Source organism: Amblyraja radiata, chromosome 5 (genome assembly GCF_010909765.2).
Source record: "Amblyraja radiata isolate CabotCenter1 chromosome 5, sAmbRad1.1.pri, whole genome shotgun sequence".
Taxonomy (NCBI): domain Eukaryota; kingdom Metazoa; phylum Chordata; class Chondrichthyes; order Rajiformes; family Rajidae; genus Amblyraja; species Amblyraja radiata.
The window spans coordinates 110706362-110730031 of NC_045960.1; the positions used below are offsets into that span (position 1 = coordinate 110706362).

The 23670-nt window shown below is 43.1% G+C and overlaps 1 protein-coding gene across 3 annotated transcripts in view; it reads left to right on the forward strand.

The window, feature by feature from the left end:
• fig4 (FIG4 phosphoinositide 5-phosphatase) overlaps positions 1 to 23670 on the forward strand; it is a 72805-nt gene that overhangs the window by 23441 nt on the left and 25694 nt on the right. For 2 of the 3 annotated variants that reach the window (XM_033021972.1, XM_033021971.1), the window contains exons 7-14: positions 2260 to 2411; positions 3852 to 3986; positions 5454 to 5554; positions 6271 to 6433; positions 8972 to 9069; positions 10973 to 11106; positions 15380 to 15496; positions 18787 to 18832. In XM_033021972.1, coding sequence (XP_032877863.1) covers positions 2260 to 2411; positions 3852 to 3986; positions 5454 to 5554; positions 6271 to 6433; positions 8972 to 9069; positions 10973 to 11106; positions 15380 to 15496; positions 18787 to 18832 — 946 coding nt within the window. The remainder of the gene's footprint in view (positions 1 to 2259; positions 2412 to 3851; positions 3987 to 5453; positions 5555 to 6270; positions 6434 to 8971; positions 9070 to 10972; positions 11107 to 15379; positions 15497 to 18786; positions 18833 to 23670) is intronic. The other variant, XM_033021973.1, reaches the window with a different exon arrangement.

Here is a 23670-nt window from a genome sequence, read left to right on the forward strand (position 1 = left end):
GAGGCCGCTGCTGACGAAAGTCGCGCCGCCCACGAAACCTTCTCTTGTGGGAATCTAGAACTAGGGCATGTGGATCATTGCACAGCACATGAACAGGCATATTTTCTTGGGGAGGATGTTTCAGTTCAGCGATGATTACAAAACCAGATAGCTTGAGATTCAGAGGGGAAGCTTTGCATAGTGTACCCATGTTTTATGCGCCTCTTCGTAGCACATCATAGGAGAATATATTAGTTAAAGGCAAATAGTTGCCCTGAGGGGCAACTATTTCACACGGAGTAATGATGGGTATATGGAATGAGCTGCCAGAGGATATAGTTAGGCAGGTACTATAACAACATTTAAAAGTCATTTGGACAGGTACATGGGCAACACCACCCCAGGTCTGCCGACTATCGACAATGCCGCCAGCGGGCTGGCTAACGAAGCTGAAGGGAGGAATGTGCACACATTCTCGCTGTCCGATCACTATGTGAGGAGGGCTCTGACACGGGTGAACTCGAGGAAAGCTGCAGGCCCCGATGGCATCTCCGGGCGAGTACTCAAGTCCTGTGCTACGCAGCTAGCTCCGGTGCTCACTACAATATTCAACCTCTCCCTGGACAAGTCCGTGGTCCCTGCCTGCTTCAAAAAATCCATCATTGTACCGGTACCAAAAAATGTCTCCCCAGCCTGTCTGAATGACTACCGTCCGGTGGCCCTCACCTCGGTAGTCATGAAATGCTTTGAGAGGCTGGTGAAGAAACACATCTGCGCCTTCCTCCCTCGCAACATGGACCCGTTACAGTTCGCGGACGATGCGGTCTCCCAGGTTTTGCACACCGCTCTCTCTCATCTTGACAGCCAGAAGGGGGGCTATGTGAGGATGCTGTTCATAGACTTCAGTTCAGCCTTCAACACGATAGTCCCCACCAGACTGGCCGAGAAGCTGCCGGAATTAGGGCTCAACACCCCCCCGTGAACCTGGGCCCTGGACTTTCTCAGCGCCAGGCCCCAGGTAGTCAAGATGGGAGGGAATACATCGAAGTCCCTCACCCTGAGCACAGGATCGCCCCAGGGTTGCGTCCTCAACCCCCTACTGTACTCCCTGTACACAAATGGCTGTGTGGCTAGGTTCAGCTCCAACTCAATAATCAAGGTTGCTGATGACACTGTGGGCCTAATTTCAGACAACGATGAGAAGGCCTACTGGGAGGAGGTGGCTGATCTGGCACTCTGGTGTCAGGACAACAGCCTCCCCTTGAACATCAAAAAAACTAAGGAGCTGATCGTGGACTTTAAGAGGGCACATCATCCGAGGACGTACACACCATTGAGGATAAATGGGGATACTGTGGATAGGGTGAGCTGTTTTAAATATCTGGGAGTCCACATCTCTGAGGATATGACATGGACATCACACGCCGCAGCATTCATGAGTAAGGCAAGGCAGCGCCTTTACCACCTCAGGCAATTGAGGAAATTCAGAGTGTCTCCGAGGATCCTCCAGTGCTTCTAGTCAGCGGCTGTGGAAAGCATCTTGTCCGGAAATATTACAATCTGGTTTGGGAATTGCTCTGCCCAGGACAAGAAGGCTCTGCAGAGAGTAGTGCGTTCAGCCGAACGCACTATGGGAACTTCACTCGCCCCCCTGCAGGAACTATACATCAGGATGTGCAACTCCAGAGCCAATAAAATCATGGGAGACACCTTCCACCCCTGCAACGGACTGTTCCAGCTGCTACGTTCAGGCAAACGCCTCTGTTGCCATGCTGTGTGAACGGAGAGGTTGAGAAGGAGTTTCTTCCCGGAGGCCATTAGGACTGTAAACTCCTATCTCACCAGGGACTAACTTTACTGTACCACTCTACTGCTTTTTTTTAAATTGCTGTTTTTTTCCCTTTTTCCTTCCGCCCACAATATTTAATATGTAAAAGAATATGTGATTCTGTTCCATTCTGTTTGTAGTTTGTTTGGTTGTTTGTTTGGCTTTTTGCACAAAGTCCGCGAGCGTTGCCACTTTTCATTTCACTGCACATCTCGTATGTGTATGTGATGAATAAACTTGACTTGACATGGATAGGAAAGGTTTAGAGGATAAGCAAAATGTGGCCAGGTGGGAGTAATATAGATGGTGTATCTTGATCAGCATGAGCAAGTTGGGCTGAAGACCCTGTTTCCGTGCTGTGTGCCTTCATGACTGTCAGATTACCAATTAACTAATTTTTGTCGCGTCTAAGGGAACCATTGATAACAATATTGCTTTTTCCTTTTCTTTAGCTACAGCTATGATCTAACTCATTCGCATCAGTTCAATCTGACAGTGTTGAAAATGCCCAGTGAAGGGTTAAACAGTGAAACCTTTGGGCACAGTGGACAGGACAGCTTTGATATCTTTGAGGATGAGGGTGCTGCTACACAGGATGGAAGCAGTAAGTATTAAATCGTGTGTATGTAATGAAGGTAGGTATTTGATTGAAGGATAATATAAACATCCAAAGATATGTATGACATCTATTGCATCCGCTGCTCTAGGTGTCAGCTGCTCTACATCGGTGAGACCAAGCATAGGCTTGGCGATCGCTTCGCCCAACACCTCCGCTCGGTTCGCAATAACCAAGCTGATCTCCCGGTGGCTCAGCACTTCAACTCCCCCTCCCATTCCGAATCCGACCTTTCTGTCCTGGGCCTCCTCCATGGCCAGAGTGAGGCCCACCATAAATTGGAGGAGCAGCACCTCATATTTCGCTTGGGTAGTTTACGCCCCAGGGGTATGAACATTGGCTTCTTCAATTTCAGGTAGTCCTTCCTTTCTCCCTCCTTCCCCTCCCGTTCCCAGCTCTCCCACAGCCCACTTTCTCCGCCTCTTCCTTCTTCCCGCCCCCCCCATCCCATCAGTCTGAAGAAACGTCACCCATTCCTTCGCTCCATAGATGCTGCATCACCTGCTGAGTTTCTCCAGCATTTTTATCTACCTGTGGTTTCCTAGCTCACATTACTTTTCAGTTCCCTCTTTAATATTGTGAAATAAATTAATTACTCACTGTGATGCACCACACTAGATCTATTTGTATTGTGCAACAAATCTAAATTAAATTTGAAGTCTGAAGAAGGTTCCCGACCCAAAACGATACCTATCCATGTTCTCCAGAGAAGATACTTGACCCGCTGAGTTACTCCAGCACTCTATCTTTTTTTAATAAACCAGTGCTGTAGTTTCTTGTGTCTCCAAATTAAATCTAATGTTAGTCAAAAAAAGTTTTTGCATGCACTTGCCAGACTTGGACAGGTGGTGTTTGTATGGAATTTGTACGTTCTCCCTGTGACCACGTGGGTTTTCTCTGGGTGCTCTGGTTTCCTCCCAAATTTCAAAGAAATGTAAGTATGTAGGATAATTTGATTCTGTAAATTGTCCCCAGTGTGTAGGATAGAATTAGTATATGGGTCATAGACACAAAATGCTGCAGCAACTCAGTGGGTCAGACAGCACCTCTGGAGTAGTCTGGAGAATATCTGGGGAATATATGGGTGATTGTTGGTTGTATAAACCATGTTCTCGGGGTATCTAAACCTAAATTTTAGTAGTTACTTAAATTATGATGTCGGATGGAAGCTGCATACCCAAATCTCGTTGCGCTTATGTGCAATGACAATAAAAGATATTATTATTATTATTATTATTATTATTATTATTATTCTGTGAATCCTCCAAATTCAAAATGCTGCTCATGCTAGAAATCTGAAATAAAATATTAGTTCCATTGTTGACTTGCTAGATTGCTATTGACTAGGATTGCAGGTTTATAGAAAATACATTTTTAATGTACAATATGTTTATTACTCATTTTTTGTAATTTAAAAAATATTTTCAGCAGCTGGTCATTATGGCATCCGTAATGAACCTTACTTCAAATATACTTGGAATGGTTACATGCTAGAAAAAGTCAAAGCTGCTGTCCATCATAATTGGTTGCTATATATTATACATGGATTCTGTGGTCAATCAAGTATCCTTTTCAGATATCCATTTTTCAAGTGATTTTGAAAAAAATTGTAAAATGTTATCTGTGTTTTTATATGGTCAAATCAGTTAGTAGCGTGAATAGGAAGGGGAGGGAGCTGTATTACAGCAGCTGTGGGATAATGCTTGGATATTTCTTCACATGTGGACTAAAGAATCGAGAGGTATTACACATCAATAAAAAGGTTTAAATTATTAGGGTTATATAACATGAGAAGGTCTCCAATTGTTAACAATTATTGTAATTGTTAACATTTTTCACACAAAGAGTGGTGAATCTCTGGAACTCTCTGCCACAGAAGGTAGTTGAGGCCAGTTCATTGGCTATATTTAAGAAGGAATTAGATGTGGCCCTTGTGGCTAAAGGGATCAGGGGGGTATGGAGAGAAGGCAGGTACAGGATACTGAGTTGGATGATCAGCCATGATCATATTGAATGGCTCGAAGGGCCGAATGGCCTACTCCTGCACCTATTTTCTATGTTTCTATTAATGAATCAGCAGTTGACTGATCCATTGAATCTAAGTAGAAAAGTTCCACAAAGTAAGTTTTTAATTCAATGTTGATATTCCTAATGTCACCATTTTATTGTCATCTCTAATTGCCCTTGAATTCAGTGATGGAACCATCATAGTCCATGTTTAAGAAAGAACTGCAGTTGCTGAAAAAATCGAAGGTAGACAAAAATGCTGGAGAAAAATGGATATTCACGTTTCAGGCCGGGATCACCCGCTGAGTTTCTCCAGCATTTTTGTCTATCATAGTCCATATAGTACAGTTCCTCCTGTACAATTGTTCCATAAGGAGTTTGAGGATTTTGACTATTGTGGTGAAGATGAAGGAACCGTGATCATATTTCCATCTTCAAGAGTCAAGATAGACACAAAATGTTGGAGTGACTCAGCAGGCCAAGCAGCATCTCTGGAAAATAGTACTAAATGTCAGATGTCAAGATTCTTGATTAGTACGGGTGACAAGGGTTATGGGGTGAAGGCAGGAGGATGGGGTTGAGAGGGAAAGATAGATCAGCTACGATTGAATGGCAGAGTAGACTCGATGAGCCGAATGGCCTAATTCTGCTCCAATGACTTATGAATCTTTGTATGCAGTTAAAGTTAATTGGGAGAAATGGGGAAAGTAAATGAGCTATGTGTCTATAAAATGTGGCCAATTGCTAGAACACAAAATCGACATGTGCTCTTGTTTTAATATGTCAATAACTTCTGAAATTCATCTAACACAATTATCTAATGCCAGAGTTTACAGATTATCAGCACAGCATTTCTCTATGAAAATATTGACATGGGTATAGCCAAAAAAGTAAGAGTTTTGAATCCTTTTAAATGATATCTTTTGAAGAAGGACTTCACCCTGCACTCTACCATTCAGTGTATATTCTATGTAATGTAAGATAAGGTGAAAGAAAATTGTTTTCAACCTTAACTTCACTCAGAAATGCTAATCTATGGACGACCAGTTTATGTCACTTTGATAGCCAGACGATCTTGTAAATTTGCTGGGACTCGTTTCCTGAAAAGAGGTGCAAATTGTGAGGTATGTGCACAAAAGCTACCAAACGCGCTTGAAATAAGGGAAACGTGCTTGGGCAGCTTGCAGCCCAGTAGTATGAACAGTGATTTCTCTAACTACAAGTAACCCTGCTTCCCCTCTCTCTCCACTCCCTCCCACCCTAGTCGTCATTCTGGTTTCACTGTCCTGTTGAGTTTCATTGTCTGTATAACTCGTTTTCACCTACCCCACACCCAACAATGGACCATTGTGGGCTCCACTTTTCCTTGATCAACGTTGTTTTTTGCATATCTTTCATTCATTTGTCCTATTTACCTTCTACATCTCTCATTTCCTCTCACCCCTCCGACCCTCAGTCTGACGAAGGATCGCGGCCCGAAATGTCAATATCCCTTTTTCTCCAGAGATGCTGCCTGACCCGCTGAGATACTCCAGCACTCTGAGACGTCACCTATCCACATTCTCCAGAGATGCTGCCTGATCTGCTGAGTTACTCCAGCATTCTGAAACGTCACCTATCCATGTTCTCCAGTGATGATACCTGACCCGCTGAGTTACTCCAGCTTTTTATGTCTATATCTTTCTGCTTGAAATATGTCTCGTGCGCAGTAAAGGTTTTGAAGACATGTAAAACAATAGAAATTGTATGAATAATGTAACTCTGAGTGTGCTATAAATCCAAGATTCATTTTTGAGAATAATCAGGCACGTTACATTGATTATATTTTTCTCTTCCCCAGGGAGATGTGGCCAACGAAGTAGAGACTGAGCAGATCATTCATGATGCTTCCGTGATGTCTTTTTCTGCTGGAAGTTATTCTTCTTACGTACAGGTCCGAGGTTCTGTTCCACTCTACTGGTCTCAGGACATTTCAACCATGATGCCCAAGCCACCAATTACACGTAGGTATTGAGGGACTTGGTAAATACCTTACTCAAACAGCTAACCCAAACCATTAAAACTGGGACGGGAAAAGCTTGCGCGTTGGCTCTGCTCGTGAGAGATTAAATAAAGACACAAAAAGGGACACAAAGCGCCGGAGTAACTCAACAGTTCAGGCAGTATCTGTGGAGAACGTGGATAGGTGACGTTTCAGAGTGCTGGAGTAACTCAGCGGGTCAGGCAGCATCTCTGGAGAACGTGGATAGGTGACGTTTCAGAGTGCTGGAGTAACTCAGCGGGTCAGGCAGCATCTGTGGAGAACGTGGATAGGTGACGTTTCAGAGTGCTGGAGTAACTCAGCGGGTCAGGCAGCATCTCTGGAGAACGTGGATAGGTGACGTTTCAGAGTGCTGGAGTAATTCAGCGGGTCAGGCAGCATCTCTGGAGAACAGGGATCGGTGACATTTTAGGTCATAAGGAAGAGGAGTAGAATTGGGCCATTCGGCCCATCAAGTCTACTCCGCCATTCAATCATGGCTGATCTATCTCTCCCTCCAAACCCCATTCCCCTGCCTTCTCCCCAGAAACCTCTGACACCCGTACTAATCATTTTGGGTCGAGATCCTTCTTAAACACAGCTGCAAGAGTCACTAGGATTAGAAGGTATGGTGTCCACTTGGGGGGGATGTAAGAAAAATAACCAAGGGTAGGGAGGTAGTTGCAGTATTGTGTGGGAAGGAACTGCAGTTGCTGGTTTGTACCAAAGATAGACATAAAATGTGGGAGTAACTCAGCAGGTCAGGCAGCATCTCTGGGGAGAAGGAATAGGAATTCCTTTTCTCCAGAGATGCTGCCTGACCCGCTGTGTTACTCCAGCAATTTGTGTCTATCAGTTGGTGTATTGTATTGGTCCTAAAATCGGCTATTCTGTAGGATTGGGTATAAAGAAATATATGAAAGAAGTACATAAATCTTGGCGGTATCTGCAGTTCCTTTACTCATAAATCATGGGCTACTTTCTTCTATTGTAGGTTGTGTTAATCAAATTGGAAATTGGTAGCAATGAAAATGTTCATAGCGAATTGAGATTAGTTTCAAAGAACAAGATGTCATGGAACTCAAAGAACCGGTCTATTCTGGACTTGATGTGTAAGTGATCCTGGAGGAAAAGATTTGCTCAGAAAAACTATCACTGCATGATAGAGTTTAATGTTTCGCATGAGAGTTTACTCTAAAATCAAATTGTCTCTGACACAACTATGTTAAGTAAGGGGATTTGCAAAAGGAAGTGAAAGCCAACTAAATTGTTAGGCATACCTACACTTGTCGCTTTACCTCCCCCCTTCAAGGACCCAAGCAGTCTTTCCACATGCGGCAGAGGTTCACTTGCACCTCCTCCAACCTCATCTATTGCATCTGCTGTTCTAGGTGTCAGCTGCTCTACATCGGTGAGACCAAGCGTAGGCTTGGCGATCGCTTTGCCCAACACCTCCGCTCGGTCCGCATTAACCAACCTGATCTCCCGGTGGCTCCGCACTTCAACTCCCCCTCCCATTCCGAATCCGACCTTCCTGTCCTGGGCCTCCTCCATGGCCAGAGTGAGGCCCACCGTAAATTGGAGGAGCAGCACCTCATATTTCGCCTGGGCAGTTTACACCCCAGCGGTATGAACATTGATTTCTCTAACACAAAGGGCAGTGGGGGGCCAATTCATTGGATGTTTTCAAGAGAGGTAGATTTAGCTCTTAGGGCTAATGGAATCAAGGGATATGGGGAGAAAGCAGGAACGGGGGTACTGATTTTGGATGATCAGCCATGATCATAATGAATGGCGATGCTGGTTCCAAGGGCCGATGGCCTACTACAGCACCTATTTTCTATGTTTCTATGACCTGTCGAGTTATTCCAGCACTTTGTATCCTCAGATAAATAATCCATCACATAGATGTTCAAAAGGATTAATCCACCCTTTTTGGATGTCAGAATCCCTGCTTAAATGTATAATAGAGCAATGATCTTGTATTCAAAATTTGGGCTGCCTCTTTATTGATTTTTATTACTCGTATAGAGTCTTATAACGTGGAAACGGGCTCTTCGGCACAACGCCCATACTGACCAACATGTCCCATTTGCCTGCGTTTGACTCATATCCCTCCAAACCTGTCTTATCTATGTACCTGTCTAAAGTTTATTAAATGTTGTGATAGTTCCTGCCCCAACTACCTCCTCCGGCAGCTCGTTCCATACATCAACCACCCTTTGTGTGAAAAATGTACCCCCTCGGGTTCCTATTAAATTTTCCCCACTCACATTAAACTTATGCCCTCCGGTTCTAGATGTTCCCCTTACTCTGGGCAAGCGACACTGCGTCTACACGATCTATTCCTCTCATGATTTTGTACATCCATAAGATCACCCGTGATCCTCCTGAGCTCCAAAGAATAGAGTCCTAGCCTACTTAACCTCTCCCCATAGCTCAGACTCTCTAGTCCTGGCAACATCCTTGTAAATCTTCTCTGCACCCTTATCATCTCATATTATTCTATTTTCCTTTACAGTGGATCAGGCAGATCCATTTGCCCATGTAGCAGCCCTTCACTTTGACCAGATGCTCCAAAGGTTTGGTTCTCCGATTATTATCCTGAATCTGGTTAAGGTGAGTTTCCTATTGAGCAATTTCATTTTATCATGCAAAATCCTCCAGGCTTGACTGGGGTTGTTGCAGGAATGCTTCCCCTGGGGTAACAATACAAGGGTTAAACTGGGCTGAGAAGCCATTTTGTCACCCACATCGTTGGAATTCTCTGCCCAAGAGGGCTGCGGATGCTTATGTTGAGTTTTGGTTTGGTTTATATTGTCATGTGTACCGAGGTACAGTGAAAAGCTTTTGTTGCAAGTTAACCAGTCAGCGGAAAGACTATACATGATTACAATCAAGCCGTCCACAGTGTACAGATACGTGATAATAGGAATAATGTTTAGTGCAAGATCTGGTCCTGTAAATCGAAGAATGGACAGGCCATAGAGGAGATTAAGAAGAGCATAGTTATAGTAATGTTACTGTCGAAGTAGAGGTTTAAAAGAGTGGAGTGATTAAAATACGCAATTGCAGATCCATTTATGTGACTAGCACACAAAGTGTCACTTTGGTTTGATGCCGTCTTGGGTGAATATAATGGGGATGGAGATTGCCAGAGGTTTATTAAGAGATTCCAACAATATGGGGTTATTTCAGGAAAGTGGCACTAAAATGTTAGGCATGATCTTATTGACAGGAGGACCAGACATGAAGGGCCATGGGACCTAATCTGACTATTTACCATGAATTTTAAAATGCTTAATTAGAAGCTTGTTAGTTGTAAACAGTTCATATCAATTTTCAAATGTTCTTCCTCTTGCCGTGTAGGTTTTCTTTTCACCTTCAAACCGTTTAGTGTCATACAGCACTGAGGCAGGCCTTTAGGTCCATCTCATCCATGCTGACAACGATGCCCCATCTAAGCTTGTCTGAGTTGCCTGTGTTTGCCCATATACCACTAAACCTTTTCTCTCCATGTACCTGTCCAAGTGTCTTTTAAATGCTGTTTTTGTACCTGCTTCAGTAGAGATCCACTTGATCTCATCTGCCTATGCAATAGACAATAAGTGCAGGAGTAGGCTGATCATCCCCAATCAGTACCCCATTCCTGCCTTCTCCCCATATCCCCTGACTCCGCTATTTTTAAGAGCCCTATCTAGCTCTCTCTTGAAAGCACCCAGAGAACCGGCCTCCACCGCCCTCTGAGGCAGAGAATTCCACAGACTCGCCACTCTCTGTGTGAAAAAGTGTTTCCTCGTCTCTGTTCTAAATGGCTTACTCCTTATTCTTAAACTGTGGCCCCTGGTTCTGGACTCCTCCAACATCGGGAACATGTTTCCTGCCTCTAGCGTGTCCAAGCCCTTAACAATCTTATATACCTCTCCAATGCCTCTTTTTTTTCCTGACCAAAACCTCAATTTCTTTCGTCATCTCGGGTTCCTAACTCCCAGCTGCCTTGCCCTTCACTCTAACAGTAGTAACATGGATGCCTTTGAACGCTCATCACCAGTCTTTTAAAAGCATCCCACTTTCCAAACGTCCCTTTTGCATCTGCATGTTCCTTCCTACACGAGGAGACAACATTGCTTGTTGTGCACCTGGTCTTGAATTATCTGCAGTAGTATTTGACTTCCGCACATAAATTTCACTCTTCTTTATGACGCTGACCCTAAAATGTACCAATTTCTCCATAACCCTGATGTACTATTCAAACCTGAAGTGAGCATCAAACCTTTAGTAATAAATACTAATTATGGTTGGGCTATTTAATGTCGTGTGCCATCAAGAATTTAAGAGAGCCATAATTGCATCATCTGCAGAGTAGAGGACTATTAAATCAAGATTGCTAGAACATTTAATGGGCAGCTTAGTATAATTGACCTTCTTTTCCGTTTCACTGAAGAACTGGGATCCAAAATATGAATCTCACGGTGCTGTCCCTTACCATTTAAAAAAATGTTTTCTATATTCTGTTTTTCAGAAACGTGAAAAGCGAAAGCATGAAAGGATATTGAGTGAAGCCCTGTTTTCTGCAGTTACCTATCTGAACCAATTTCTGCCACCCGAGTATGGCATTCACTATATTGCCTGGGATATGGCCAAATATACCAAAAGGTAAAATATTTAATTGTAATCTAACCGGAAATCAAATACAAATTTATCTGTGCTCGAAGCTCTGAACCATTTCCACTTGAAACACTGATGCTGATTGGGACATGATTGGGACATGAACTCCACCATGCTTCTTGAAGACGATAAACTTGTTCCGTTGTCTTGCTGACATTGAGGGAGTGGTCCTGGCACCATGTTACTAAGTTCTCTATCTCCTTCCTTTAGTAATGTTCAGAGATACAGCGCGCAAACAGGCCCTTCGCCCACCGAATCCACGCCGACCAGCGATCACCTGTACGCTAGTTTTATCCAACACATTAGGGACAATTTACAGAAGCTGCACGTCCTTGGGATGTGGGAGGAAACCGGAGCACTTAGAGAAAACCCACACGGTCGCAGGGAGAAAGTGGAAACTCCGTACAGACAGCACCTGTAGTCAGGATCAAAACCAGTTCTCTGGCGCTGTAAGATATTCGCTACGCCACTCTGCCGTCCTGTCCTATACTCCATTTTGTGATCACAGTGGTGACATCTGCAAACTTGTAGATGGGGATAGAGCCAAATTTGGCACCACTGTCATGAGTGTTTAGGGAGTATAGTAGGGGATTGAGAATGTAGCTTGCATGAATGATGAGGAAAGTTAGTGGTGATAACATGTTCAAAGATACGTACTCTGGTGCTTATTCCAGGGCAGTAGGACATGCCCAGCAAGTCAGGCCATTTAATGCAGAGAGAAAAATTGAGTCAGCATCGCAGCAGGCTGTCCAATTATCAAACGGGGGAAGTGTTATCTGAAATTAGAGAATTCAATATAAAGTCCAGAAGGCTGCAATGTGTGCAGACAGCAAGTGGACTGTTATGATTGAAAATTCGAGTGACTGAAGGAAACCTAGTCAGTCCTGCTGACTTGAAAGCAGGGCCCCTGCAAAGAGAGATTACCCGACCTGCGTTTGGTTTGTACAAAGCCGATGAGACCACGTTTTGAACACCACATGCAGTGTACTAAAATGCATGAGCTGTAAGTGAATTGCTGCTTCACATGGAAAGACTGTTTGGGTAGACACAAAATGCTGGAATAACTCAACAAGACAGGCCGCATGGAGAGAATGAATGTGTGACATTTTGGGTCTTCCTAAGAAGGGGTCCGAAGAAGGATCTTGTCCCTAAACATCACCCATTTCTTCTATCTAAAGATGCTGCATCTCATGCGGAGTTACTCCGTCATTTTGTGTCTATCTTTGGTGTTTAATTAGCATTGCAGGTCCTTCCTACACAACACTGCTTGGGAAGAGGAGAAATATTTTAAGGGGCATTAATAAAGTGGACTCCGAATAGGGTTTTCCTCTAAAAGTGGTTTCCACCAGGGATCATGGTTTTAGAAAGGTTTTGCCCTTTTCGGACAAAGATGCACGTGGATATTTTGGAGGGGCACGTCTCCTTGGAATTCTCTACTCGAGAGAGCTGTGGAAGCAGAGTCATTGACTAGTCAATGCAGAGACAAACAGACACTTATACTATAAGGGGATCAAAAGGCATTGAGAAAGAGCAAGAAAGTGGTGCTGAGATCAAAATGCGATCAGTCATGACCTTGGAACATAGAACAGTACAGCACAAGAACAGACCCTTCGGCCCACAATGTCTGTGCCAAACATGATGCCAAGAACATCCCTGTTCTACCTGCACATGACCCACATCCCTCCATTCCCTGCATGTTCAATGATAGAAACAGAATTGGGCCATTCAGTCCACCCTGCCATTTAATCATCTTTCCCTCACAATCCCATTCTCCTGCCTTCTCCCCATAACCCCTGACACCCGTCCTAACTAAGAAAATATCAATCTCTGCCTTAAAAATATCTATTAGCATGGCATTCACAGCCTTCGGTTTCAATTAATTCCACAGATTCACCACGCTCTGACTAAAGAAATTTCTTCTCATCTTCCTAAAGGTGCATATCCAGATGCCTATCCAAAAGTCTCTTAAAGCCACCACCAACCCCGGCAGTGGGTTCCAGGCACTCGCCACCCTGTGTGTGTTTATATTTTAAAAAGTTGCCCCGCACAGCTACTTTACACTTTGCCCACCTCACCTTACGTAAAGCTAATATTTGATTTTTCCATCCTGGGGAGAAAAATATTCTGACTCTACCCCATCTATGTCTCTCATATTGACTGGCAGTATAGGTTCGAAGGACATATCTACCTATTGCTTACATTCCCTGCATTCTTATTTGGCAAAGAAACTCTTTTATCCATAATCGCTTTCATGGTGTATTTCATTCAGTAGGTTTAATAAACAGAAAAAAATTTCAATCTCCACTGTGCATTAGCTTTCATTGCAATATCTCTATGCAATGGACCAAATGCTTATCGTCAGATTAAAAAGCAGAATGATAAATAGACAAGACCATATCCTAATCGAGGGCGGCATAGTGGCGCAGCGGTAGAGTTGCTGCCTTACAGCGCTTTCAGCACCAGAGATCTATGTTCAATCCCGACTGTACGGAGTTTGTACGTTCTCCCTGTGAATGCGTGGGTTTTCTCCCGAGATCTTCGGTTTCCTCCCACACTCCAAAGACGTACAGGTTTGTAGGTTAATTGTCTTTCTATAAATGTAAATTTATTTATCAAACGGCCCATGGTGGCACAGCGGTAGAGTTGCTGCCTTGCAGTGTTTGCAGTGCCGGAGACCTGGGTTTGATCCCGCCTACGGGTGCTGTCTGTACGGAGTTTGTCCGTTCTCCCCGTGACCCCGTGGGTTTTCTCCGAGATCTTCAGTTTCCTTCCGCACTCCAAAGATGTACAGGTATGTTGCTTAATTGGCTTGGTGTATGTGTAAATTGTCCCTAGTGTGTGTAGGATAGTGTTAATGTGCGGGGATCGCTGGTCGGTGCGGACTCGGTGGGCCGAATGGCCTGTTTCCGCGCTGTATCACTAAACTAAACAAAACCCAACTTGAAAGCAGAAAACGTACAGCTAATAATTTGTGATACTGTTGGTCTTGCATGTCTGAGCATTTAATTTAATTTAGAGATACAGTGCGGAAACAGGCCGTTTGGTCCGCGACCGACCATCGATCCCCGCCCACTAACTATCCTACACACACTATGAACAATTTACAATTATGCCAAGCCAATTAGCCTTAAACCTGTATGTCTTTGGCATGTGAGAGAGAACCAGAGATCCAGGAGAAAACCCACGCAGGTCACTGGAAGAACGTACAAACTCTGTACACACCCGTAGTCAGGATGGGACCGAGTCGCTGGCAACTCTACCGCTGCGCCACAGTGCCGCCCTCACATTTTGATCACACCATTTTCCCCCTCTCCCCCCCCCCCTATTGTCCGTTATAACGAGGGTTTACTGTATTTACGTGAGAGAGTTACAATCTGCGGCTTACAGCAAGATTCCCAGCAATAATTATGCAGTAGCCTGCCTTTCAAATGCTCATGCACAAAATCAACAAAATAGACCAATTTTATTTTTTTTGTTGCAAGAGTATTTAACAAATACCAGTGATTCCGACAGATTGCAGATCTCTGGCTTATGTTGGAGAATGCTACAAAACTGCATCCAGATGAAGAACAAGGAATTTAGGACACACGGTAGTGTAACGGTAGAGTTGCTGCCTTACAGCATCAGTGACCCATGTTCGATCCCGACCTCTGATACTGTCTGTACAGAGTTTGTACTATCTCCCCATGACCACTTGGGTTTCTTCCGGGTGTTCCAGTTTCCTTTCATATCCCAAAGACGTGCAGGTTAGTAGGTTAAATGGCTTCTATAAATTGCCTTAGTGGGTAGGATGGAACTAGTGTGGACAGGTGATTGTTCATCGGTATGGACTTGATCAGTTTAGTTTAAGTAAGTAAGTAAGTTTATTGGCCAAGTATTCACATACAAGGAATTTGTCTTGGTGCTCCGCCCACAAGTAACAACATGACATACAGTGACAGTTACGAATGACTCTGAAAACACTAAACACTAATACATTTATTGTCATGTGTACCTCTACTGTGAAAAGCTATTGTTGCGTGCCGACCAGTTGCGTGCTAACTCGATGGGCCGAAGGGCCGATTTCCATGCTGTAACTGAAAAAATATGCCAGATCATCCTTTTGGTTGCATAAAGGCAACAAATTCTAACCATCTTACTTTCAAAATGCAGATTGTGATAAAAATGAATATTCCTGAATGAATGTATATTTACATTTTTTTTGGCATATAATAAATCTGCTAACAGAAATGTAAAGGGTAATTTCTTTCATTCTTTTTAGTAAACTGTGCAATGTCTTGGATCGGCTGAATCTAATTGCGGAAGATGTTGTCAAAAAGACCGGCTTCTTTGTGAATCATCCCGATTTTTATTCGAACTCCTTACGACCAAATGACAGGTAAGACTGATTCCAAAGTGATTTTGAGCTTGCGGGCTACGAGTTAGATATGCATAAGCAAGCTAAATAGGACCAGAGACATAAAGTAAGAGTTATTGTTTGGTGTAAAAATATATATATATATTATTATCCCACATTTTATTAGCATGTTCACTGCATTTTAGTTTTTATGTATCTAATGTAGCATAATTTAAATAGTTTAGTTTAGCTTATTGTCACAGTACCGAGGTAATGTGAAAAGCTTTTGTTGCGTGTTAACCAGTCAGTGGAAAGGCTGTACATGATTACAATCGAGCCATCCACTGTTTACAGATACATGATAAATTGAATAACGTATAAGGCAAGATAGTTTAGTTTAAAGGTACAGCGTGGAAACAGGCCCTTTGCGCCGACCAGCGATCCCCGCACATTAACACTATCCTACACCCACTAGGGACAATTTTTACATTTACCAAGCCAATTAATCAACAAACCTGTACGTCTTTGGAGTGTGGGAGGAAACCGAAGATCTCCGAGAAAAACTCACGGGGAGAATGTACAAACTCCGTACAGGATCGAACTCGGGTCTCCGGCGCTGCATTTGCTATAAGGCAGCAACTCTACCACTGCGCCACCTTGATAACGTTCAATAAAGTATGATAAAGGATGGTCCAGGGTCTCCAATGAGGTAGATAATAGCTCAGGACCGCTCTCTAGTTGGTGACAGGATGGTTCAGTTGCCTGATAACAGTTGGGAAGAAACTGTCCCTCAATCTGGGGCTATGCGTTTTCACACGTTTGTACCTCTTGCCTGCTGGGAGTGGGGAGAAGAAGAGGAGACCAGGGTGAGACTGGTCCTTGATTATGCTGGTGGCCTTGACGAGGCAGCGTGAAGTGTAGATAAAGTCAGTGAAAGGGAGGTTGGTTTGGTGTGATGGTCTGGGCTGCATCCACAATTCTCTGCAATTTATTGCAGTCGGATGGAGCTGTTCCCAAGCCATCTGATGCATCCTGACAAAATGCTTTCTATGGTGCATCTGTAGAAATTGGTCAAAGTTGTTGGGGACATACCAAACTTCCTAAGTCTACTAACTATCTGGTGAAGCTGTATTCAACAGCGTTGAACTACTGCAATCAATGAACTTTTGCAGATGAGCTCTGCGTTATGTGGGGAATTTACGTTCTTGTAAAACTCTGTATCGCAATTTTCTGTAAGACATAGGATTTCAGGTTGAACATTTTTTGTTGACTTATTTACACTTTTCCACAAATTCTGTGAGCAAATGTAATGATTTGTGACTTCATGAATTTGTTCAATTGAATTTCCGGCCGTCACATGGGGTCACCCGCTTCGGAAAAGTTTCGGAAACTCCCGGCTCTTTTCCTGATTTTGTGTGTTTATGTTGAAAGAGGGGGTATTAAGAAGAGAGGCCAGATTAAAAAAGTGATGATTTTTTAATTTTAAGACGAGGGAATTGGTGAGTCAGTGGGAGATAGAAAGTGAATTCCAGAACATGGAACCTAAGGATTAAAATTCCCTCATTCCTGAAACCATTTATGTGACGAAGCTGGAGAAGTGGAGCTTGTTCACCTTGGAATAGAGGAGATTGCAAGAGAAGGGAATGACTGCATATCTTAAATCATGAAGTGTTCAGACAGAATCAAATTTTTTTTTTAAAAGCTCCTATTATTGGTGGAATGATCAAAGAATGAAGGTGAATGCCAAAGAAGCCAAGTGACATGATGAGAAAGTTTATTCACAGATCAAAGAGTCGACCCAAAACATCACCCGTACCTTCTCTCCAGAGATGCTGCCTATCCTGAATTACTCCAGCTTTTTGTGTCTATCTTCAAATAGTTATGGTCAGGATTGCACTGGCAAGGGTAGGGATTGAACAGATTAAGATGCGGTATTCAAAAGCAAGTGGATAAACGCGAGGAAGGGGGAAGAACGTTGAACTGCTGGGAGAGGACAAAGAAATTGGAATTTGTTCAGGGAAGCAACCACAATCCTCGATGAGTATACAGACACTGTATCATCATATGTCAAATTTTGTAAGGACAGTTGCATTCCAACTAGGACCCGGACCTGGTTCAACAACAACAAACCCTGGTTTACTGCAGAACTAAGAGCTCTGACAGTCTAACGAGGAGGCCAACAGGAGCGGGGATGCAGACCTCTACAGGCAGGCCAAGTACAAGCTGAGAAGAGGAGTCAGAGCTGCCAAGGAAAGGTACTCTGAGAAGTTGAGGAGCAGGCTCTCAGCTAGCGACTTCTTCAGCTTGCAAGGAATCACCAGCTACAAGAGGAAAGCCCTCTGCTCTTTGGACAATCGTCAGCTGACCAATGACTTGAATGAGTTCTATTATGTTGTAACTATGATTCTACACCATTCTAATCAAAGAAACCTGGAACTTTATTACAAAAAGAAACTGGGGCAACTGAGAATCCAACAAAAACCAGGAGAAATGTCCTCAATGATTGATCAAGAATCCTCAAGGGTGGCACAGTGGAGAAGCAGTGGAGTTGCTGCCTCAGCACCAACGGCCCGGGTTCGATCCTGACTATGGGTGCAGTTTGTACGGAGTTTGTACATTCTCCCTGTGACCATGTGGGTCTTTTTCTTGCGTATGGTGTTGTAGGTCAAGCGTAGACATCCAGGCCAGGACACCATCAGTTACCAGGGAAAAGCCTCAGTGGGTGCTCCGGTTTCCTCCCGCACTCTAAAGATGTACAGGTTTGTTGGTTAATTGGCTTTGGTAAAAATTGCAAATTGTCCCCAGGGTGTAGAATAGTGCTGGTGTGCGGGGAGATCGTGAATCAGCACGGACTCAGTGAGCCGAAGGGCCTGTTTCCACGCTATATGTCTAAAGTAAAAGTCTAAAGATCATGACTTGTCTTGTTCACCAATCCTATTACTCTTTGTTTTCTGCTCATATTATTGGGAGAAGGCAGGAGAATGGGTTTTAGAGGGATTGAGTCGTGATTGAATGGCGGAATAGACACGGTGGGCTGAATGGCCTAAATCTGTTCCTATCACAGGAACTTATGTTCCCAATTTTGTCTCATCTACAATGCATGAACTTTCTATCATCTCGGTCCTAAATTCTGAGCTCAAACTTTATCAATGACAATAATCTCCTCAAACCCGACCATATTACCAGTCACATCTATTTCGAAGTGCCTGCATATTATGGGGTGGTTTTCAAAAATCACTTTGAAACATTTAAAAGTGCAGAACCAATTGTTGTATTTTCATGCTCACTCTTCTGATTCATTCCATCTTTCTCTATTTTATTTTGTTTCACAGATGGAATGAACTGGGCGGATACTTTCATAATAAGTGTCGCCTGCAGGTAATTACAGGAAGAGGGAATGTATTAGATGCTGTGCAACATCTATAAGGGTGTCAGGGGTTTTGGGGAGCAGGCAGGAGTATGGAGTTGCGAGGGAAAGACAGATAGATCCACCGTGATTGAAAGGCGTAGACTTGTTGATGGGCCGAATGGCATGATTCTGCTCCTAGAATTTATGAACATCACAAAATATAGCCAGGTTGCAAGAGTTATGTATATATCCTACACGGACACCATCTCTTTTATAGTACTAATTATTTCTAATGCAGCAACGAGTTGCTTTATCCTATTCACTTAAGAAACACTTAGTTATGTTGATGATTGAGGAGGACCCTGTAAGATCATGATAGGAGCAGAATTAGTCCATTCGGCTCATCAAGTCTACTCTGCCATTCAATTGTATGTGGGCTTGTATCCACTGGAGTTCAGAAGGATGAGAGGAGATTTTATAGAAACATGTAAAACTATTAAGGGATTGGACACGCTAGATGCAGGAAACATGTTCCCGATGTTGAGGGAGTCTAGAACCAGGGGCCACAGTTTAACAATACGGGGTAGGCCATTTAGAACTGAGATGAGGAAAATCTATTTCACCCAGAGTTGTGAATTTGTGGAATTCTCTGCCTCGGAAGGCAGTGGAAGCCAATTCTCTGGATGCATTAAAAAGACAGTTAGATAGAACTCTTAGGGCTATGAGGAGAAGGCAGGAACGGGGTTCTGTTGTAGATCAGCCAGATCACAGTGAATGGCGGTGTAGGCCGGATGGCCTACTCCTGCACCTATTTTGGATATATCTATGTATCAATCATGGCTGATCAATCTTTCCCCATTTTCAGCCCCATTCTCCTGCCTTCTCCCCGAATATACCTTTAACTAATTTAGCATGTATCTGCCATGTACCTATCACTAGTAATACAAATAGTCCGAATTTATTAGAATTGTAATATTTTGATTGGGATTTGTTTAATTTAAGCATTAAATTACAAAATGTATATGAGAATAAAGGATGTAGAAGGAGAGAATCTTAGTTTCGAAAATCAGAAAAAACATTGGTTGGGGGCAGCTGCAAATGGTTTATTGGACCCCAAAAGGTATAACGGTGTCAGACTGAGTATCATTCATGAAAATAGATGTGCAAGGGTAATACAATAATCAAGAAGAATCTACATATAGAACAGACAGTTCAAATTCTTGGTCGTGGCATGGAGAATGAATTAGCAGTCTGGAAGAATTTTTTGAGTGGTCTGTTGAGGAAGCAATGAAGGAACAGGCTATTGTGGACATAACATTTTCTAATCAGGAGGAGTTAATTAATAATCAGTTAAAGGGTCTTGGCAAGAGTAATCCCAGTATAATGCTACAGGAAGGTTGAAAGTTAAACAAAACAAACTATGGTCTGAAGGAGAGTTCTGACCCGGAACGTCACCTTCATATTTCTCCTTCGCTTGGGCACCTTACAACCCAGTGGTATGAACATTGATTTCTCTAATTTCAAGTAACGTCTGCATTTATTTTCCCCCCACCCGAGTCGTCCTACTAGTTCCACTGTTTGCATCCTTGTATCCCTGAGGTCAGCACATCTGCTCCAGCCCCAACAATAGGCCATTATGGACTCCACCCTTCCTGAGATCATCTGTTGCCGGCCCTGTTTTGTTCTGGCCTTCTCTATCTTTCAGTCTGAATTAAGGTTCGACCTGAAATGTAACCTATTCCTTTTCTCCAGAGACGGTGCCTGACCCGATGAGTTATTCCAGCATTTATTTGATTCTAGTTTATTGTCACATGTACAGAGGTACAGTGAAAAGCCTTTGTTGTGTGCTAACCAGCAGTGGAAAGACAATACAATCGAACCATCCACAGTGTACAAATACATGATAAAGGGAATAACATGAATTACGTTTAGTGCAAGATAAAGCCATTAAAATCCAATCAAAGAATGTCCAAGGGTCTCCAATGCGGTAGATAGACAGATAACAGTTTAGGACTGCTCTCTAGTTGTTGGTAGGACGGCTCAGTTGTCTTTCTCCAGAGATACTGCCTGACCTACTGAGTTACTCCAGCATGTTATGTCTTTTTAGCATCTGCAATTCCATGCGTCTCCAAAGCAAACGATGGAGTGTGTATTGACTATAGTCGTTTGGAAACCAAATTAAAATATGGCAGTAAACAATTAATAGTTGCCATTTAAAGAATTAATACATAGTATTTGACCCAGTGACCTGGAGAATAAGTGATCCATTCATGACTATCAAGAGAATCAAAAGATAATAATTAAAGGAAAGGCTTATAACGTTGCCAGAAAGCTAAGTAAAAATGTGTACAAATTTCAGCAAAGGAGGATCAAGGCAGTGATAAGGAAAGCACGGATTTGTGACGACATTGTATACCATATTTGAAATTATTTTAGTAACCAGGAAGATCAATGAGGACCATGCACTAAACATTGACTTCATGAACTTCAATAAGGCCTTTGACAAGGCACCTCACGGAGGACCTATCTGGAAAGTCAGGTTACTACATAGGATCCAGGATCAGGTATAAAATTGGCTTGAAAATAGGAGACGGGGTTGTTTTTTTGGATTGGGAGAATGTAAGAAGTGGTGTGCCTCAGGGATTGTAGTTGGGTCCACTATTAATTATATTAATAATGTGAATGCAGGAGGTGTGGTTCGTAAATTTGCAGATTAAACTAAAATGAGTGGTTTATTGGACAGTGAAAAAGGTTTTTCAAGGTTACCACAGGTTCTTGGTCAACCAACCAGCAAGCTAGATAGAGTTTAATTTGGAAAGATATGTGGTGTTGCATTTGGTGCATTTTGTTGCAGTAGTATAAGACGTTGGTGAGGCCGTATTTAGAGTATTGTGTTCAGTTCTGGGCACCATGTTATAGGAACGATGTTGTCAAGCTGGAAAGGGTACAAAGAAGATTTACGAGGATGCTGCCAGGACTAGAGGATGTGAGCTATATGGAGAGGTTGAGTAAGCTGGGACGCTATTCCTTGGAGTGCAGGAGGATGAGGGGTGATCTTATGGATGTGTATAAAGTCATGAGAGGAATAAATTGGGCAGATGCGCAGTCTCTTGCCCAGAGTAGGTGAATCGAGGACCAGAGGACATAGGGGAAAAGATTTAACTGGAATCTATGGGGTAGCCTTTTCACACTAAGGGTGGTGGGTGTATGGAACAAGCTACCAGAGGAGGTAGTTGAGGCTGGGGCTATCCCAACATTTTAGAAATAGTTAGACAGGTACATGGGTGGGACAGGTTTGGAGGGATATGGACCAAATGTGGGCAGGTGAGACTAGTGTAGCTGGGACATGTTGGCCGGTGTGTGCAAGTTGGGCAGAAGGGCCTGTTTCCACGCTGTATCACTCTATGACTAGGGCAGGACTTGCACAGTAAATGATCGGACACTAGGGAATGTTGAAGAACAGAGAGACCTAAGAGTGCAGGTCCATGGTTCTATAAAGGTGATGTCACGGGTAGATGGGGTATGAAGAGAGCGTTTGTATGCCTGCTTTCATCAGTCAGGGAATTGGGACGTCGTGTTACAGATGTACAAATCGTTGATAACGCCACATTTGGAGTTCTGTGCGCTGTTCTGATCATACGGCTATAAGAAAGATACCATTAAACTGAAAAGTGTGCAGAAAAGATTTAGGAAATGTTACTAAGCTGGAAGGTTTGAGTTATAAGGAGAGGTGGCAATGGTTAGGGCTTTTTCCATGAAGCGTAGCAGGCTGAGGGCAGACTTTATAGAGGTGTATTGATTATGATGGGCATAAATAAGGTGTACAATCACAGTTTTTTCCCCAGGGTCAGGGTAGCCCCAAGTTTAAAACTTAATGAGTTTCCCCAGAGTTCAAAACTACCGGCCATAGGTTTTATGTGATGAAGATATGTGTAAGAGACTTGAGAGGCACCTCATTCACACAGAGGACGGTGCATATATGGAACGAGCTGCTGTGGAAGTGGTACTGGTGAATACAGTTACCACATTTAGAAGTCACATAGACACGTACATGAAGAGGAAAGGTCTGGAGGGAAAGGGGCAGGTGCAGGCAAGTGGTACCAGTTCAGTTAGACAACCCTTGTCAGCATGGACAAGTTGGGCCAAAGGGCCTATTTCCACACTGAATAGCTTCATATAAAAAATGAGATGTGTTTTTGGAAGGATAGTTAATTGGATAAATAGCAGTATTGAAATGGATGCTGAGACAATAGAATGAACTCTTATGATTCTTCTGGGTAATTTTTCAATCCCCTTCCAAATATTTTTCCCAGCTAATTTTCTATCATGGAGGTTGGCACAGTTTCCACGTTACAACTAACACTCTCCAAATTGGACTTGGCCAGCTTCATTTATTTAAAGTGCTGTGAATGTATCGCATTGTGGTTCAATCAGTGCAAATTTGAAAAAGCAATCATGGTTTTGGCCATCTGGTTGATGCTCACATTTCTCATGGGAATTAAAGGCTTATGATTCATTCCTCGTTGCATATTGCTTTCTGTAAGTTGCTCTGTATCTTTTGTCATGCTAGTATTGAATGAACAAATGATTTATGAATTGGACAGCGGCATGGTGTGTTCTGCTGAACCAGTAGAGAAGAGATAATGCAGAACACTCTGAGTGTATCCAAAGTTTCTGTGGGGTAATATTTTATAAGTTTCAAGCCATGATATGGGACTCGTCAGTAAGGCTGCATTTTCTGCCTATTTCTAATTGTTTAGTTTAGTTTAGAGATTATAGTGAGCCAAAGAGCCTGTTCTTGTGCTGTACTGTTCCATATTAACATCATTGGTGAGAATCGCAATCTGAATCGCAATTGCGTATAATT